The sequence below is a fragment of the Rhinolophus ferrumequinum genome, chromosome 22, assembly GCF_004115265.2.
Source record: "Rhinolophus ferrumequinum isolate MPI-CBG mRhiFer1 chromosome 22, mRhiFer1_v1.p, whole genome shotgun sequence".
Classification (NCBI taxonomy): Eukaryota; Metazoa; Chordata; class Mammalia; order Chiroptera; family Rhinolophidae; genus Rhinolophus; species Rhinolophus ferrumequinum.
The window spans coordinates 8,082,238-8,102,309 of NC_046305.1; the positions used below are offsets into that span (position 1 = coordinate 8,082,238).

The 20,072-nt window shown below is 47.0% G+C and overlaps 1 protein-coding gene across 1 annotated transcript; it reads left to right on the forward strand.

Moving 5' to 3' along the window:
- The first annotated feature begins 11,035 nt into the window (after positions 1–11,035).
- Positions 11,036–19,787, forward strand: FASLG (Fas ligand). Its single transcript, XM_033092012.1, has 4 exons — positions 11,036–12,748; positions 13,319–13,364; positions 17,459–17,515; positions 18,621–19,787. Exons 1-4 carry the CDS (start codon positions 12,410–12,412, stop codon positions 19,013–19,015), a joined length of 837 nt encoding a protein of 278 aa, XP_032947903.1. The 5' UTR covers positions 11,036–12,409; the 3' UTR covers positions 19,016–19,787.
- The last annotated feature ends 285 nt before the right edge of the window (positions 19,788–20,072 follow it).

Consider the following 20,072-nt stretch of genomic DNA (forward strand, 5'->3'; position numbering starts at 1 on the left):
CTAGAATCAGGCGGTGAGATGATATCACCAAGTACGTCTTGCCCATCTCTCAGCGCCGCTGTCTTCAGACACACCCACGGAGACCACCAGTCCAGACCTCCCCTCAGTGTTACAACAAGCCTGGCAGCCCAAGAGCACTTCTTTCTCAGTAGACCCACACAGGTCCCAGAACTGCCCGGTGATGGCACAGCTCGGGGCGCTTGGCCAGCTCTAATCCAGTCACCGAGGCTTGTGAGACTCAGGCTTGAGTGACCGAGTCTTCCTGTGCCCATCCCTGGAGCAGGGGGATGTCTAGGTATCACCAGTTTCGATCACCCACATCAACAGAGGGGGAGGACAAGTGGTTCCTCAAAGAAAACTGGACTGTTGTTACCAAAAACGGGCAGATGCAGGACCGGTTTCCATCCCAGTGAGCATAGGTAGACCCTCTGAGGATTTCTGCATCTTTTCCCGTGTAAGAGTGTTCACACAGCAACACTCATTTCTCTCCATCTAAACCAGGGGTGGCCAAACTTTTTTCAACGTTTTTCACCAAGGGCCATATGCAGTAAAATGCACAAACAGCCGGGCCACTCACTCGAGGTGAAGTACGTATTGCCTCACCTGGTTTATTGAAGTAAACTAAATATATTTTTGGAATTTGCTGCGGGCCAATTAACAATGAATCCTGGGCCGCAGTTGGCCCACGGGCCGCAGTTTGGACACCCCTGATCTAAACTGTAAGGGCTGGGCTCCTAAAATGGGGTCTCCCTCTCCTCACTACCCTCCCAGTTCCATATAGGAGCTAATATTTTTTTTCTTTTTCTTTCTTTCTTTCTTTTTTTTTTTTTAGCAAGTTGGATATTTTCTTGTGGAGCACAGCCATCAGATACCATCACTTTCTTTTTTTCCCAGTCCAGAGAAATAATCAAGAAACAAAATAACGTTTTTAAAACCAATGATCTGGGAACAAAAGAGCATCATAAATTGATCTGAATGGAACCCCAAGGACATGTGGTTTGAGCCCTATCTCCAAGGCATTTGGAGCCTGCTGTGGGACACACTGGCCTTGACGGACGTTGAGACACCAGAGGTGGCCCTGGCTCAGCCACTCACAACCTGGGTGAGCCTGAGGGACTCAGTGTTTTCTGGGTCTCAGGTTTCATACTAGATGCTTTCTCTAGAGTAGTCATTCCCTTTCTAAAGTACTTGATTTTTGGCGAACACTCAAAAACCACAGGATTCTGTGTTGCACCTTCCCCATGTTTGTAGACGGCAAAACGTCGGCACCATAAGAATTAAAACAGCTTGATTCAAGAAGAGGACTGTGTGAGACAATAACGTTCCATCCTTCTTTCAGGACAAGAGATGTCACTAGGTCGTGGATATCTTCAGATCCCACGTGGACTACACATAGTTTCTGGGACACATTCAATCAACTGTCAAGTGTCCACTGACCTTGTGTCATGAAGCTGCCCACCAGCCATGAACAGATGCCCCCTACATGCCTGAAACTTGGAGGACATGAGGGAGGGAAAGAGAACGACACCCATGCAGAGGAAATCTCTGAATTTAATGTATGCAGCATCTAATCGCTCTGAGATCTTTCGTTAATGGAAATGAGATGTTGCAGCCATGATACTCAGTAGAGTTTGGGGAAGTCTTTCATCTCAGATTTCCAACTGGACAATGACAAAGTTATACTGGATGACCACACTCTGTTGAAACCCAAGGCTGGGTCATGCCTGACACAGGTTCACGTGGTAGATGCAGACTGAATGAATGAATGAATGAATGAACGGATGACTGAGTGCTAAGATTAATTTCAGTTCTAAGTCCCATGACTGTGAACATAGGGATCTTGCTCCAGGAGTGAAAGGAATATGTACGTTCTGGAAGATGCGAAAGAAATGGAGAACAGAAAATATGTGTCTGTGAACTAGAGAAAGGGGCTGTCGGGCAGGAGAAGAAATTTCTGAGAGTTGAGGTCGTGACATGCAGCTACTGCCACAAGGCCTTCTGCGAAAGGAAGTGCTTTCTGCCGCCCTCTGACCACTTCCTCAGTGTCCTACTCACCCCACTGCCCCCCACGCCTTCACTCTGTGGAGCTGGAGCTGACACAGAACCAACCGAAGGAGTGTCTGGAATGAAACTGCTTCAGGGACCGCCGTTACGGGGTCCTTACCTGTGTTTTTATTCTTTCCCCCGACCTTCTGCAGGCCGTTCCTTCATGCAGTGTGGTTAACCTGAGCCCACGGAGAATGAGCAGGGTCTTTGTAGAAGAACGCATGCGCGCACACATGCACACGTCAGGGTGCAGCTGTGAGAGAAGTACTTGCTATAGAGGAATACGGGAGGTGCAGAGCTGCGAGGTAAAGGAACCCCAGGGCCTTTGCTCGCTCGGCTGGACCCCCACCCTTAGAGGATGCGAGCCCGAGCTGTGCCAGGCCAGGGCGAGAGCTCCCTTTCTTTACAGTCCAGTGACCTTGATACATAAGAGAGGAGACGTGCAAGGATGGAGTACCCTGTGGGATCGGGCCACTCGTGGGCCAGGTATCTGCAAAGCAGGAGCTGACTCGGATAGTCACCGTCCCGGGGGTGCATCCAGGTGTCTCAGCGTTTGTGAACACCTGTTTAGTCAGCAGAAGGGTAGACCAGATGTGGATGGCAGTATGCAAAGGTGAACCTCTGCTGTGGTGATAGGGGCGGGTTTCTGAAGCTGCCAACAGGGGGCTGGCAAGCTGGCCTCTGCGGCCATGAGGCGTGGGACAGCAGACAGCTAGGGAGGTGCCTGGGTAGGCTGGCGGGGCATCTGTCAGGGGGCTGCATCAGGGGATTCAAGCAGGGGCTGGGGCCGGGGCACAGGGACGAGAGTCGGGCTGGCGGCAGGCCTTGGAAAGACAGCAGCCAGCCAAGCGGTCCCCGAGTGTAAGAGGAAGGGACATGGGTAGGACCCGGGCACACGGGAACAAGACTCCACTCCTGGGTGGCGCTGTGCTATGGGCCCTGGAGCTGGACAGCCTGGGTGTGAATCCGGGCTCTGCTGTTTGATAGGGTTGTGTGTAACTTTGGAAAAATTATTTAAACTTTCTGAGCTTCAGTGTCCTTCTCTGCCCACGGGGATACTTAACCTCACAAGGCTTCATAAGACAGGGTATCTGAGCTGGAGGGTGGCTTTGGAAGGAAGAGTTCTCCAGAAGAGGAAAAGACTTGGTGGCCAGAGGGCATGCCCAGGCCTCACGTGGGGACGTTGGGCTAAACCAGGCGCCTAGAATAAGATAACACTGAGTGAGGGGAACAAACTGAGAAATGGGCTGGAAGGACGGTGGGGGGCCCAGGAAATGGGGAAAAATCCCATGCCACGTGGCCCGGGGCCCCCACACAGACTGAGGGGCAGTGGGGGCTGGGGGCAGGAACCCCTGGAGTCCTGCTATGGACTCCTGCTATGGAAGGACACAGTCTTTGCTGGGCCCACTGCCTCCTCTGTCATTAGAAAGGTGGCAGCACCCGGGCTGCCTGTCTTGTGGTAGGGGGTGGGAAGAAGGGAGGTTGGACGCCTCAGTGCCTGGAACACAGTATTTTTCAGGTGGTAAGAGTAGCTCGTGGTGGAGGGTATGGCCGTGGGGGCAGGGTGACCTGTTAACACCAGAGCAGTGAGAACAGGAGGCGTCGGGGGGAGGGGAGGCAGTGTGGGGGCTTGCAAGGGAGAAAGAGAAACTTGGCTTGGAAGTCAGGGTGTGTGTTGGGGGAGGGGGACTCATTGGTCCAAGGCACCTGAGACTCTGAGGGAGGAGAGGACAGCGGAGAGGAGCAGAAAAGCTGCAGTGACAGTGTGATCTGGTGGGAAGACCTGAATTCAGCCACTTCGTGCTTCTTTAACTGAGTCGTGCACAAGGGACGTGACACTACTCATCTTAGAATGCTGCTTGAGAGCCAAATGAGGGCACGCGTGGAGCTGCTAGCACAGTGTCTGGCGTGTAGTCGTTGAGAAATAAATGCTTCCGTCCCCTTGTCCTCCCCTCCCCTCAACAGAACATGAGTTAGGGTTTTGACTCTGAGGGGCAGAAAAGGTTGCGTGCGTCTGGGGAAACGTGGAGGCAGCGGAGGGGCACAACCCACCAAACTCCGAGCTCCTTTAAAAACTGTGCTGTGTTCACAGCTGTGTCTTCACACCCTTTACCGTGCTGTGTACACATTAGGTGCTCAAGACGTGTATGGATGGCGTCAACCAGAGCTGTTGGCAACCAGAGCTCTTTTCCATGTCCTGATATTTAACATGGGGGCGGGGAGAGGGAGCTCGAGGAGACAGGAACAGGCTTTCATCCTGACTCTTCCACACACCAGCTGTGGTCTTGGGGGAAATCCTGTCACCTCCGTGGGCTCGGGTCCACATCTGTGAAATAAGGGACCTGATCGGTTGATGTCCACATTGGCGTGGAGAGTCTGGAGCCGTGTACGCTTCTGGGTCAATAAAAGAGAATTGCAGCTGGATTGCAAACCAGGCTCAGGGCAGAGAGCTTCACTTGTGAAATAACAAACAAGCCCATGGCCCAGCGCACGTCACTCACTGGGCTGAGGCTCTCCTTTTCCTGATGTCGCAAAGTCCCTGAACGACATCCCAGAGCCGGACGAAGGCTGTGTGCCCAAAACGTGCTTCTTCTGAGACCCCGATGATGGAAGGCTCTCGAGGCATCCAGCTGCACGGCCCTGGCCAACATCTGCCAGACTCTCAAAGGAAACAGTGGGTGACAAAAACAACGACTTTGACATTTAAGCCAGTCTTGGGTGCATCTGAGTTTCCCACAAACCCACCGTGACACATGTTTTTGCAGTGAAGCATCTGAAACATGAGTAAGAGGCTCATGAAAGAGCCCACAAGACCCAGGCATTTCCAGTCTTAAAAGATGTTGTTTGGGGTGAGCCTCACACCCCATCCCACTTCCTCCCTGCCCTGCAGGCAGTGGACCCCCAGCCCTATGCACTTGGGGGCGCTGCTCCCGGGTACCGCGAAGCATGTTTGTTTCATCGTCGCTCTCACACTGTGCCCTTTTTGGCTTAGAACTTTGGCTCAAACACCAACAGGCTGTGGGACCTTAGACAAGTCACTTAACTTATTTGAGCATCAGTTTCCTCATCTATATTCAAAGAGCAGAGACTTACTGCGTGTCTCTAATACCAGGCACTCTTCTAGGTTTGGAATTCATGTTGGGCCATTTTCTCTTTGGGAAACTGAGACTGTCAGTCACTGATAAGACTCAGTAAGCAAGATGTGAGCTTCGTCACTGTTCCAGCTGCGCACATGCATTATTGTGCTTGCATAGGAGAGCTGAGAAGAAAAGACAGTCCATCTGCAGACCCACTGCGTGAACTTGACCAGGTCAGAGGCGGCCACCAGATACTAATTGCAACAGAACATGATGCACCTCATGAGAAAAACAGTGAGTGCGCTGAATGAAATTGAAACATGGAGCCAGGAGGACAGTGTCCCCCTGGCTTCTTGGGACGTGCCCTGGGTTGCCAGAAGGTCATCTGGAGACAGGACATCTGGAGGCAGGAAAGACCAAAGACCCTGGGACCCCACTGGGCTACAATGGGAATGGATGCCTGGGGGGGTAACCCTGGTGGTTCCTCCCAAAGGTCTTCTGACGTGTCTGGGTTTAAGAGCCAACAATCGATGAGAAATTGAGAAAGTGAATGAGTTGTAACCTGAGGGTGCTCTAAAACCACTATTTGGGGAGTCTGTTACAGTTTTTCCACATTTATGTATTGAGTGCATATTAGTCAGGCACTGTGCTAGGCAAGGGATACAATAGAGTGCAGGAGAGAGACACAAATATACATATATATTATTTATATATGTCATATGTTATATATAAATAATATATAAATACATATTACATGTCTGAAAAATATATGTAAATATGTCTCTAATATACCTAATATATATATTATATGTGTGTGTGTGTGTATATAAAACTGCCGTAAGTCCCAGAAGAGAAACAAGCCCAGAGTATTATGAGAGAGAATACTAACTTTGTTTATCTCATGTAAGTGGACAGATATTTGGTCTGTGACTGAAGGATGCTGGGAGCTGGTCATTCGTAAGTGGGGCAGAGATGGGGCAAAGAGCAGTCCAGGTAATGGCAGTGTCTCAGGCAAAGAGGTCAACAAGCACTGACCATGATGAACGGAAAGGCCCGTGTGGCCATGGTGTGGTGAGAGAGGAAGAGAGTAGAGTGAAATAAGTTGGAGCGTTAGGAAGAGCCCAGATAACACAAGGGCTTGGAAATCATGAGAAAGAGTTCAGATTTTATTCTCAAGGCAATGGGAAGCCACAAAAGTGTATTTTAAACAGCAGACCCACATGATCAAATTTAGTGGCAATTAAACGAGTGACAAGGCCCTTTTCAGAGAGAGGCAGAGAAAAATGCAATGTTGTCAAACTTCCACCGTAAAGTCAGCAGCAGGCCCGTGGTACCTGCAGTGTCATCAGGAGATGGGGCACATAGTGTCACTGAGTGAGGTTGCATTGATTCCCCCCAAGGAGTCCCGTTCCTGACCTGGGACCCTCCTGCCTTCATGAATTCGGTCAGCATGTATTTGTTGCGACTTTTACCCAGTGAACAAATAGGCACCGTGGACTGGTGGCAGTTATTGACTGGAAGTCGCAGTTCACATTTAGGTGCCTTCACACTATGCTCTCCCCTTTGTCGGTTCCTGTAACTTGTCTCTTCCTTTGCCTAGTGGTCACAAGAAGCTTGTTTCTTCTAGCTCTAGAGCATCATACTATGCCTTATGATTTCCCTACAACGTACCTATATGTTTGTAAACAGTCCCTTTTATTAAGCCTGTTTCAACCTGCCCTCATGTGAGTGTTCCATCTGTTTGCTGATGAAATCCTGATGCTAGAACAGGAAGCTTATTGACAGAAGTGATACGTCAAAAAAACGAAAACTTGAGGAAAACATCACACTTGTTGTGAAAAACTTTAGATGCTCATGATCACAGTTATTGTTTCATATAGTTCTCAAGGTTTGAGACAATACAAAAAGAAAAGAGAAAGAATGAGGTATAAGCATTGGAAGGGAGGATTAAATATTGTCATTTCCCCCCCCCATAATATATATGTACATTAAAAAAAAATCAGAAATCCACAGACACACTAATCAGAAGTAAAAAGAGACTTCCACAAGTTTGCAAGATTCAAGATTATTTATTACGAAATAAGGAGCATTTATTTAAACCAGTAACAGCCATCTGTATTAGTTATCTATTGCTGCCTAACAAATAACCCCCAAATGTAATGGCTTAAAATAACGTGTATTTATTATCTTACAAGGTTTGTGAGTCCAAGCTAGACTTAACTGGGTATTGTGAACTAAATGTTTGTGTCCCTCCAAAAATCATACTCAAAACTCTGCATCCCAATTCGATGGTATTAGGAGGTGGGGCTTTTGGAAAATATTTAGGATTAGATGAAGTTATGAAGGTGAAGTCCTCATGAATAGGGTTAGTGTCCTTTTAAGAGTCCCAAGAGAGCTTGCTGCCTCTCTCTCTTCCCCCAATGTGAGGCTACAATGAGAAGCCAGCCATCTGCAATCCAGAAGCCGCAGTCTTTTTATAACTTAGTCTCAGAAGTGCTGTCCCATCACTTCTGCTATATTCTGTCAGTTAGAAGTGGATCAATAGGTCCAGCCCAGACTTAAGGGGAGGGTATCCTAGAAGGGCACAAATATCAGGAGGTAGGAGAAACAAGGGGGTCATCTTAGAGGCTGCCTACCACAGAATAAAAACAAAATGCCACAGAAAATAAGACACCATGTATAATCACAACATTACAAAGCAATTAATCTAAGAAAGAATGTGTGAGACCATCCCGGAGAAAATTGTAAAGGTCATATAGAAGACATGAAAAACGGTGGATAGGGTGGAAACGTTGTAAAGATAACACTTTCCCCAAGTTAGTACAATTAAACAGTGCCGCAGGTCATTTTGGGAACATGGTAGTTTGTTTTTCCTAATACATTAATGGGAGGTTAAATATACTCAGGCAGCTAAGTCAATTTTGAAAAACAAGAGCAATAAGGGGGAATTTTGCCATAACTAGCTCTCAAGACAGTCTACAAGGCTGTAATTATGAAAACTGTGTGACCCTGGTCCTGGAATAGAGAAATCAATGAAACAGAAATAAGAGCCCAGAAAAAGACTCAACTATATGTAGAAGCTTGGTATGTGGTAAACATACCACTGTTATTCCCTGGGGGAGAAGATGGATGGTGTCGGGAAAACTGGCTCAGACATGGAGAAAAACAAACATGGATTTTTATTTTACATCACAAATAAAGGTGAACTCCAGATAGATTGAAGCCTAAATATGAAATTTATGACAGTGTGGCAGAAGGTATTTTCAATGTCGAAAAGTAGCCACAGATTAATAGCTAGAATATGAAGTGCAAGGAGATCCTGTGACTCAGTGCAGAAGAGATAAATCCAATTAAAAAATGGGTGTGATGTATGAACAGGAAATACAAAAGGGAAAACCTGACTGTCTGACGAGTATATGACAAGATGTTCAACCTCACAGGAAACCAAAAAAAAAAAAAAAAGGAAAATTAATAGGCAAGATACAGCTTTATAACCACAAAGCTTGGAAAAAATTAGAAAGGTGGATAATACCACCAAACAGAGAGGCAGACATGGGACAAGACAGTTATGCTGTTGGTGTTGGTGTCAGCAGACTCAGACACTCGGATGAGCCGCCTGGAAGTACTTTGTGAAATGTACAGGGTAGCGTCTGTGTTTGTGAATAAACAAGCTCCCGCTAGGAGCCTTTGCTCACCTCGGGAGACGATCAGCTGCTGTTTTCACCATGCACCACTCTATGCTACTGCCATGCAGGACCATTTCTGAAGGTAATTCCAATTCTAGAGGGACCATAATTAAACATCATTTGAACTTTCAGCTAATGAGGTAAGATGCTTAAAAGTTTTGAACACGTTTGTACAAGGCGAGTTCTCTGATTCGGTCCGACACTTAAATTTGCTCCCAAGTCTCACCCACAGCCATTAAATCTCTGTGACTGGCAATCTTACCCCTTCCCCTGAAAGAAATCTCCAGCTCGGAATCTCTCTCCCCTGTCCATTCTCAAGGACCCTGGTTCCAGAATCAGAGGGACAGGTGCAAAGTAGGCAGGTAGGGTGAGACTGAGAGAGGCCCTTCGGTCTGGGTTCCCCACGTGGAGGGCTGCCAGCCTGCCGGCTCTTTGATTCATTAACTCAAAGCCTCTCTTTCAGGCAAATATATATTCTTCTTCAGCAATCACAGAGCTGAGATCCACTTTGCACAGATTATTTCTGCTAATTAACAAGGTTCTGATAGTACCCCAAACGATGATGGGTGCCTGTTATTGTTTGCAGGGGTGTTTATGTTCCCATGATTTTGCCATCCTGTGATGTTTGGTGGCATTACCAAAGAGCGATGCCAATGTGGAAAGGCTGCTCCTTTGTCACTATTTCAGTTCAGAGTCGCCCTGAGATCGGCGGGCTTTGGGTGGTTCGGGCACTTACAAGGATTCTGATTTCTCGTATCACAGAATGAATCAAGAGAAGAATCAGGGCAGGGAGAGATGTGAAAACACAGCATAATTTTTACTGAAGAATGCTGGAAGTTTCTGTAGGAGAGTGAGATAAAAAGCAGGGGGTGGGGAGGGGGGTCTTAGCCTGAAACACAGGGGTCCGTCTGTCCATCAGTTCACTGGTAGAATCTGAGGACACTGGATGTCAGGCATTGACTTATACTTTTCTCTGCAACCTCTTTCCTCTTCTTTTATCCTTAATGGAGGAAGGTCACTTACATTATGTCAATAGTTGACGTGTATGTGGGGAGATTCACTGCACTGACAATAACGGCTTCTGTTCAGTGCTTACTTTGGTGCTAGTGACTGTCTCCAGTGTATCAAATGCTTTGACTCATTTAATCCTCACCGTGCACTCTGCAATGGGTACCATTGTGATCGTGCACATTTTTCTAGATTAGAAAACTGTGGCACAGAGGATGGAAAGTGACCTGTCCAGGTCACACAGTGAAGTTGGAAGAGCTGGGATTTGAACCCAGGCAGTTTACGTCCAGAACCACACACCCATAATCATCATGCCACACTCTCTTTCTGTCCTCCCTATCCAGAATGGTGGGATTTATTAGAATCTTTGCCATTTTGGGTAAAATCTTTATAGTTTAAAAAACATTGTTCTGCGTAATTTGTGATAGAGTTATTTCAGGATACTTTAAGGTTGGTTTTTAGTTTTGGTTTTTGGTGTGTTTTTTTTTTTTTTTTTTTTTTTTTGCTATTTTTCTTGTTGCATGTATGGTGGAATTTTTACAATTAAATTTCCAGGTTATTACATATTAACTTTAAACTTACCATTTTTCATAACTGTGAATAAAGCCATAAGTGAGTCCAAAAGCACATTAACTCTGCCCAACTCTAAAATACAGTGAGAACGTTGTACAGTCACTCTGGTCTCATGCATCTCACACTTGTGTGAGGGGAGAGTAGGATGTGGGCAGAGGGTCTGGAGAGGGGGCAGTGCCATTTGTTAGAGTACTAGTTGTCGGAGTCAGACTATAAGGAAGCCCGTCTTATGCTAAAGAAGAATCTGGATAACTCCTGTTGTCAAACCTTCCAACAGAAGGTTTCGGTAAGCAAGTGAGATAATTAGATTTTTTAAAAAAAACATCATTCTTGCAGCATTTTGCAGGGTGACTTGTGCTTGGGAAAAGCTGGTGGTAGAGAGACCAGTTAGGGTACCATTGCAATATTTCAGGTGAGAGATAATGAAAGTCTGACCTAGGCAATCGCAGCAGGAAAAATGGAAGCGGAGAAGGTGCGATGGGAGGAACATGTCTCAGATGAAATCCACAGTCCTGGGTGACTAGTTAAATGTTGGGGGAGAGAAGAGCGAGGAGTGGGAGTTGTCACCAGAAAGAGTGACCTCAGGTGAAACAGGTTGTACAGGGCGTGAGGGAGGGGTGGGGTGGGCAGAACATGGCAGGGAAACATGTTTGGTGTTGGTTTGGTACAGGTGAAGAGCCAGAATGCTAGTCACAGAGATGCCAAAGCATGATACAGAAGCTAATGAAATTGGAAAAGTATAGCCCTCCAATAAAATGGCAACATAGGGATTTATGGGAGGTTTATATGGAAGAATGATTATGACTGGAGCTGAGCTCTTGGAAGTTACTGGCATATCAGTGGTACCTGAGGCCGGAGGGAAAGGTGGGGTCAGTCCAGATAGAGTTGCCATCTTTAATAAAAGACAAAGAAATAGGACAATCAGTTACATTTAAACTTCAGATAAACAATGAATACTTTTTTTTAAGTATATTCCATGTAATATTTAGGCCATACTTATCCTAAAAATTATTTTTTGTTTATCTGAAATGAAAATTGAGCTGGGCCCCATGCATTTCCCCTGATAACCATAACAGTGGCTGCAAACAGAAATGCCTATGGGACCAGGAAGGCACCCATGGGAGGTGCTGTGTGGCGGGTGGAAGGTGGTACAGGTGGGGCAGCCTGGAGCACCGATGTCTCATCCTTGGGGGCAGCTGCTGCCCTGCTCCAGCTGATCAGGTTCGCAGACATGGCCTCAAGGGTGTCCAATATTCTAATGTTTCCAAACAGAAGAGAAGTATATATTTTTAATGTGAAATATCCCAATTTTAAAAGAAGACGACTAATGAAAAGCAAAAACATTGTGAGGCACAGAGCAGGTCTGTGGGTTCCCCAAGGCACAGGGGCCACTGCTTTGCAACCTCTGATCTAATCTTTGCAGAGTGGGTGGGGAAGGTGTTTAACCTGCAAGTTACAGTGCTTTGCAAAGTCAGGGTGCGGGGAAGGGATGGCAGCAGGCCGATGACTCCCTCCCTCATGCAAAAGGTAAAATGTGAAAACGACGCTTGTGGCCACAACTCCATGGTCTTGCCCCTCAGTGTCTGAACGCGTCCCATGGCCACGGTCGCCATAGCTGGGCAGTGGCCAAAACCACAGAGGGCTGCACCCCGTTCCACCTGCTCTCACAGGGCTGGAGAGACCAGCCTATCCCACCAGCCTTTCAGGTAGCAGGAGCAATCATTGGGGCTCTGAAGGCTTTCATCAGAAAATTGTGGGTGGCAACTTCCTGGGCTTTGTGCTGAGAGCTTCTTGAGGCTTCTCACCTTCAGATGCAAAGTGAGTGGGTGTCTCTCTCTGAGAAGCAGAAAGAAAAAACGAAAGAGAGGTGTTTCCCTGGGCTATGGAAACTCTATAAAGAAGGAGCTGGCTTCCCCTCCCTTGGTCAGTCAGAAGCAGAGGTCCCCTCCTTGATCCCTGGGACTCCCCGGGATCGAGAAGGAAAACCTTTGCCTGGGGCGTCCCGAGTCACTGGCTGCCATGCAGCAGCCCTTGAACTACCCGTACCCCCAAATCTACTGGGTGGACAGCAGTGCCAGCTCTCCCTGGGCCCCTCCAGGCTCAGTCCTCCCGTGTCCGTCCTCGGTGCCTGCAAGGCCTGGTCAAAGGAGGCCACCACCACTGCCGCCGCCACCACCACCGCCGCCATTGCCACCGCTGCCGCCACTGCCACTGCCACCTCTGAAGAAGCAAAGGGACCACAGCGCAGGCCTGTGTCTCCTTGTGATGTTTTTCATGGTGCTGGTGGCCCTGGTTGGATTGGGCTTGGGGATGTTTCAGCTCTTCCACCTACAGAAGGAGCTGGCTGAGCTCAGAGAGGTAAGCTGGCGTGTGGATTGCTGTGCCCTGGAGGCACGGGGGGGTCACACAGCTCTGTCACCGTGCAGGGGTCCACGGGGACCGCAGTCTTGCACAGGGCTTTCCAATCCTTGCTTCCTGTCTCAGAAATGGGTCGTTCTAGACATTTTATTCGACAGAGAATTGCAGGTGGTTCCCATGAGGAAAAGGAATATTTTCTGTTGGGGAAAGAAAGGATCAAGGCTGTAATAGGAATGGCAGGGACAGATCTTCTTGTGTCCTGTGACAAGTCAGCCTGCTGAGCCGCGTACTTGGTGATCCGAGAAAGAAAAAGAACTTTGAGTCTTGTGTAGAAGTGAATCTGTTCAAATGGCCCATCTTCATATTTTTGTTTCTTAATGCTTAAAAATATCGGAACTATTCCGAATCACAAAGCTGAGGCATGGGGAGGCACAGCGGCTCGGCCAAAGTCAGAGTCAGGAGAGCTTCTGCGGTAGTTAGAGTCCCTTTCCAGGGCTGGGTTTAGTTGATAATTCTGCCTCTCGCTTAAAGAACTTCATGTTGATTATGTGTCTTTTTCTTTTTTGCCAGTCCACCAGCCAAAGGCATATAGCATCATCTCTGGAGAAGCAAATAGGTGAGTCCTTTTATGCATGGCCATTGAGCTTCCAAAGATAGCCCTCCGTGCTGAACCATGTGGGTGGAAGGCCTTGAATTGCAGGCGGCTCCCATGAGGAAAAGCATCCATTCCCGGGCACATGCATGCTAACGGAGCAATCCTGGCGAATTCGGAATCTCTGGTCATTTGGGTTCCTTGAGCTGCCCTAACCTGTGAATGAATTTTACTGTGCAAAATCAGTGTATCTGGGTACTGCACACCATTCAAAATAATTCCCACTGGCCTTTGGGAAGAGATGCACACAAGTACATCCCTGGACCTTTGCCCCTGAGCAGCTGGCCCCAGGCTAGTCCCCTTCCTCCGGCCTCCTGGTTCCCATACACAGGGTGGTGGCTGTAAGTCCTCAGGAAAAGGGGCAGTGGAGGAAGAGAGCGATGTTTATAGGAAAGGTTTCCTCCTCTTTAAACTCTCAAAGATGTTACTCAAGAGCCAAGAGTTTTAAAACATATTTTATAGGATATGTTTAAAAGCTTTTTTTAAAATAAGTGCAAAATCAGTCATCCACGTAGGATGGTTCTTTTGCAGTCACTAGAAAGCTTGGGGAAAGACTCCAGCCATTATTCGAAGGGTATTCCAGCTTCATGCACAGAGGCAATCGTGAGCTACTTTTAGCAATAAAGGAAAATTCTTTGTATGAGACCTAGAACAGGGAGAGGATGGAAATGTTGAGCAATGGCCTCATGAAACTTCAGAACATAGTTTTGGAAACTGGAGAGATAGATTTAAGATTTTCACCAGCTCATCAAACTAAGACTTATCGACATTTAGATTTGGTAAGAGTTGGAAGGGAGCTTAGAGAGCATCTGGTCTAGTCATCTCATTTTTCAGAAGAGAAACAAAATACCAGACAGGTTAGGTGACTTGCCCAAGACCACTGGTGTGGAACTGGGGCCAGAAGGAACACAGGCTCCTGGTGCCTTGTCACCTCCAGGGCTCTCCTGTATATGGACTGATGCCTCATGAAATAAGGCAACTCCCATCTCGCTATGATGCTCATGGAGTGAGAAACAAAGAAGACAAGCGAGACGCCCTGCAAAGACAATAAGTAAATCTCACCCTTAGAAATGGACGAGAAAGCAGAAGGCAGCACTGGCCACCCAGTCTCTGAGGTTGTGCCCAGTGCAGGCGACCCATCTCTCTGTTGCCCTCGAATGTAAGCTCCTGTCGGAGCCCAACCTTAGGACGCTCTGGTCCCGGTTCTGGGTCTGAGTCCCTAAGTGTTAGAAAGTCCACACATACACAAGCAGAGTAGAAATATTTGGTAGAAAAAAATTAAGGCTCTGGAAGGTTTCTAAACTAAAACAGCTTTGAAAATCAATGGAATGTGGCTGGTGACACAGGTACCTAATTACTCATCTTTCACCCACATTCTGGAGTCATTTTAGTGATTAAAAGTCAAGTGAACAGATGAGTCAGGTCTACCAACTCCAAAAAACAATTGTCTTCTCCAGATCAACCAGAAATTGGTGAATTATCCCATGGAAATCAAATGAGCAACTTGACTAATAAGAGATGCAAATTAAAACAAGGAATACCCATTTTCATCCATCAAATTAGTAAAGGTTAAATACATAAAATGAAAAAGCCCAGACTGGCAAAAATATGAGAGAAAAGGTCCTGCTTAAACATTAAATTGACAGCCAGGGGTCATGTAAATTGCTGTACCTTTTCTGAAGAGCAGTTTGGAAAAAATGTATCAAAAGATTAAAACTGTTAATTTACTTTTGTAATCTCATCAGTACGAATTTATGTTAAGAAAATAATCAAAGATGTGCCTGAAAATTTATATGGAAGGGTGTTCATCACCTCCTTATCAGCCTATTTATAATAAACAGTTCAGAAGAAACATAAATGTCTCTTAATAGGAGGTTAGTTAAATGCACTGTATTGTATTGAGATGAGAGCCTCATGTGTAGCAACTGAAAACCATGAATCAGGACACTTAATGCCATGGAGACTGTGCATCGTATAGTATTAGATAAGCAAAAACAGGTTATAAAGCAGTATGTTTAGTTTAATATTGACTATACCCACATATATGCATATTTTTATATTCTTAGTAAAGAACTAGGAGGATTTGTACCTCGACACACGAATAGTGATTTTTCTCGGCGAGGCACTATTACAGATTATTTAAACTTTCGTGTGTGCTTCTTTTTCATTTTCCATTTTTCCAGTCAACTCATGAAATCTTGTATTCATTCACAGAGGTTCTAGGAGTGCTTTCTATGTGTCAGCCTGGGTGTTGGGTGGGAAGTGACCGCTGAGAATGAGAGAGACCAGGGGCCTACCCTCATGGAGATTTTAGCAAGCTGGAGGAGATAAACAAAAGCAAGCAAACAGGCAGCATCACTTCAAATTAATTGTATTAAGTGCGACCTAAGATAGAGTGATCTGGAAAGTTCCCTCCGAGGTGTGTGTGTGTGTGTGTGTGTGTGTAGGGGGAGGATAGGAGAAAGCATTCCAGTCCTGGAGTGGCGTGTGCAAAGACCTCGGGGCAGGAGACAGTCATCACCAGAGTGGGGTATATCTCCAGCTTCTTTATTCCAATATTGACCCAGGAGATATTTTTACTGAGTACCTTCTATGAGAATCACATAGTACAAGGCTCTGTGAGGGATATAAAGCTATGTGACATGTGGTGCTCTGTGCCATTTCCTGTCAGAACATGGCTGAATGCCAGATCAGCCGCACGGACGGCTTGTGGTACAGGAATGCAGAAGAGACTCAGTGTTGCTTTCCTGTTCACTAACTCCTCATTCATGGTGGGTGGCAGTCTCCAGTCGCTGCAGAGGTAGTGATGGCTTGGGTGATGTTCTCGGTTGCTTGGGGCATTCTCACGTCATTGGTGAGTTTTGCAGGTGAATCACACTGGGCCTGCTGTGCACAAGCACCATTCTATGGATCTTTCTAGAATGTCCCAGCTCAACTCATTAGCTAAGTGGTAGTTCTATTTCATTGAATAATTGAACTCAGAGAAGTAGTGTCTGTTTTGAGAACTGTTGTCTATTTTAACTCCTTCAATTTAATTTAGCAACCATTTACTGGTCATGTTAGAAACTGAGCTAAACACTGGTGGGTTAAACACATCGTAAGGAATTTGCCATTTATTTGGGAGGATAAGACAAGTTATACAGTTACCACAGCAAAGGGGAGTCAGACTTGACAAGGGAGGTGAAGACAGAGTGATTCTGGGTTTCAAAGGAGGGAAACATCGTATTCGATTAAAAAGGCTTGGGAGGGTTTCTCAAACACAGAGGTATTTCTGACGGGTTGATAGGAATTTGACAGCAAGATCATCTGGGAGGCCATTCCAGGCAGAAGGAACAGCATGTGCAAAGGCATGGAGGCAGGGAAGCCAGGTACATTCAGGTCAGACCAGACCCCTGGTGTATACAGAGTCCCTTGTGAGTGATGGAGGAGAGGTAAGGCTGGACAGAGAGGCAGAGATCACGGGCTGGGGGAAACGTACACAGTTACATGTTGAAGGAGGAGCCATTCGAGGTGTTGGAGATCGCAGGATAATATATTTGGGGCAGATCATAGGATGCCCCCTGGGGGAAGACGTAATGGTCAGGAGATGAGTTCCAAGAGTCCTAGGGACAGCCGAGCAGACCTGAAAGAGCCCCAGATTTGGAGTCAGGGGACCCGAATATGGGTCCCACTCTGATACTGAGTAGCTGAATCTTCTTGGACAAGCCACTCAACTTCTAAGCTCGTTTTGCACCTATGAGGTGGGATAATAATCTCTATGTCACAGGGCTAAATGCAATAACTGATATGGCAGCTCTTTATAAATCGATCTTTATGTTGTTTTATTGTAACATTATAATTTATACTTGTGACAGTGTTAATTGGGTTTCTTTTTTACCTCTCTGAAATGCAGGTGGCTGAGAGTTCCATGGGTTGGATTTGTATGATTCGTATACATTAGACTGCTGTCATTTATGCTTTAAAACAATCTCTTTTATTTAAATGTCCTGTTGGAGTCCCACCAGAAGAACAGTTGGTATCTCCTGTTTACATATATCTTTCATCTCTCTGTGATACAGGTCAACCCAGCCCACCCTCTGAAAAAAGGGAGCTGCGGAAAATGGCCCATTTAACAGGTCTGTATGTGGAAGGTGCAGTTGGGGCTGGGCAGCCTTTGGGAGAAACAGAACCGCCGGTCAGTTTCTGTTCCTGTGATCTGGGGGAGCTAGTGATTTGAAACCCGAGTGATCACATCTTTCTCGTGAGGTCAAACTCACCCACATCGTGAGGCCCTACTCTGTAGAAGGCCCAGCTCTCCGCTGGGGAAATGGAGAGATTTCCACAAGGAGCTCACTCTTCCATGGAGTAAGAGCTGGGGGAGGTGGGGAATGAGAAGCTATTTTAGTTAGTGATTCCCTGGTGTTTTGAAACAGCTTCTCTCTGCTTTGTCCAAGAGTAGAAATAGGAGTGAGAGGAGAGGCCCAGCCTGGGCCCAGCAGGTCGTCGTGTCATGGAGTGAAGTGGTGGCAATATGGTGGGGCACTCACTCCCTGTGTGAAGTCCAGGCAAAGTGGCTAAGTATCAGGGAAAGTAGAATCCCACCAGTGTGCCACGGTCCCTGCAATTATTTAGGCAGACGCTGTAGAATGATCCAGTTTGGCTCGACAGACATCTATAGAGCACCTATACGTGTGTTTGTGCCATGCCTTGGGGACGTGGAGATAAATAACACATGTTCCTGCCTTCAAGGGGCTTACAGTCTCATAGGGAAAGACAGGTACAACAGTCATCAGTTCGGTATTGGAGAGCGTCCTCTTCTGACGGTGTGGGGACACAAAGGAAAGGAGATTTTAGCCCCAAACGGGGAACTGAAGGTGAGGAATTGGACCAGATGATCCCTGGGGTCCTTTCCAACTGTGGAACTTTAGAGGTCCTTGGATTTGGCTCTTCCCCTCAAGGAGGGACCTCGAAGCCTAGTTTTGGTGCTAGTTCTGAAGATCATAGAACCTTTGTTCTGGAAAGCTAAAACCATTGAGCCAGTAAGTGCTACCTGCACTTGATTAGGGGTATATATCACTGTCCAGTGGTGTGGATGATAAAATCGAGGCTGACAATTTGATGAAGGCGTTGAAGATAAACAACATTTGCTCGAAAGGAAGGGCCCACCCTTTTGTGCCAGATGCCCGTTGGTTGGGCGTGTGAGGATTGCTGGCTGAAAGCTCCTTTCTGATTTGGTTTCAGGCAAGCCCAGCACGAGAGCCATTCCTCTGGAGTGGGAAGACACCTACGGCATTGCCCTGGTCTCCGGGGTCAAGTATAAAAGGGGCGGCCTTGTGATCAACGACACCGGGCCCTACTTTGTGTATTCCAAAGTGAACTTCCGGGGTCAGGCCTGCAACAACCAGCCCCTGAGTCACAGGGTCTACGTGAGGAACTCGAGGTACCCGAAGGACTTGGTGCTGATGGAGGGGAAGATGATGGACTACTGCACCGCCGGCCGGATGTGGGCCCGCAGCAGCTACCTGGGGGCCGTGTTCAACCTCACCTCAGCTGACCATTTATACGTCAACGTGTCTGCGCTTACGCTGGTCAATTTTGAGGAATCTAAGACATTTTTCGGCTTATATAAGCTCTGAGGAAAGCACTTTGGGATTCCCTCCATTATGTGACAGGTCTTGAAGGAGGTTTTCTTAGGCCCATCCGAGGTCAAGAGAGACGTAAACCCTGAGGACCTTGACCCTGCAGGGTCTGGCCTGCAGGCCTGCAGTTCCTCATCTCACCTAAGGTCCGTGAGCCAGACAGGATGAGGAGTATAACTGACGGACATAACCCTTTGGGCTGCCAGGTCAAGATGCAGACGCCGGGACAAGCAGCTGCCGGGGTGTCCTGCATCCATCTTAAGTGGCCAAGAGTGTTTGGCATGTTGGAAAGGACACCTCTTTGAACTCACCACCTCTTGGGGTGGGTCTACTATCTACCTCAGGGGAGGCCGTCTTTCAGATATATGGATGTGACATGAGTGTGTACGGGGTGGAGAAAGAAGCTTGCATGATAAGCTACAGAGACTGAAGGGCCACTGTCCCATGGGCAGCGGTTTTACTTCTAAATCCATAGCCTGAGCTGCCAGGCGACGCTACCAGAGAACAATGGAGGTCTTTCAGGGACTTAGTCCATTCCCTAGACAGCATGTATATTTCCAGTGCAATTGTACGAATGTGTGTGTGCGTGTGTGCATGTGTGTGTGTGTGTGTGTGTGACTACAGTGACGTCAGTAGAGAGGATGTGGAAATGGTGAATGTGCATTTGGTGGTAGACTGAATGCTTCTTGGTAACCAACTCTAACAGTCCTCAAAACTCTGTCAGCTAGTGATGCTGTTTTCCTATAATATAACCAGTATTTATATACATTTCGCGCATTTTTAAAGAAAAGAATACATGTAATAAAAACTATATTTTAGAATACAGATAAACATTATGAATGTACGTTTTAGAAATCACGAAGATTTGTGGGTTTTTTTCGTATTATTTCTTCCTTCCATGGCTTCTTCGTTCATTATGACTTAAGTCCACCTTAAGGAGAGCTTGCTGGGGTGAGCAGGGCCGTGAAGCCAATCTTTCCCTCTTTGCTGGGCTCTCCTCCTCTCGCTGTGTTCTCTTCCCTCTCCATCACCATTATCCAAAGTTTCCATTAAT

What these genes read in the sequence shown, in the direction of transcription:
- FASLG (XM_033092012.1), top strand. Translation starts at nt 12,410, where the DNA reads ATGCAGCAGCCCTTGAACTACCCGTACCCCCAAATCTACTGGGTGGAC. An exon ending in AGCTGGCTGAGCTCAGAGAG is followed by an intron (nt 12,749 to 13,318) that starts GTAAGCTGGCGT and finishes CTTTTTTGCCAG; the next exon opens with TCCACCAGCCAAAGGCATAT. An exon ending in ATCTCTGGAGAAGCAAATAG is followed by an intron (nt 13,365 to 17,458) that starts GTGAGTCCTTTT and finishes TCTGTGATACAG; the next exon opens with GTCAACCCAGCCCACCCTCT.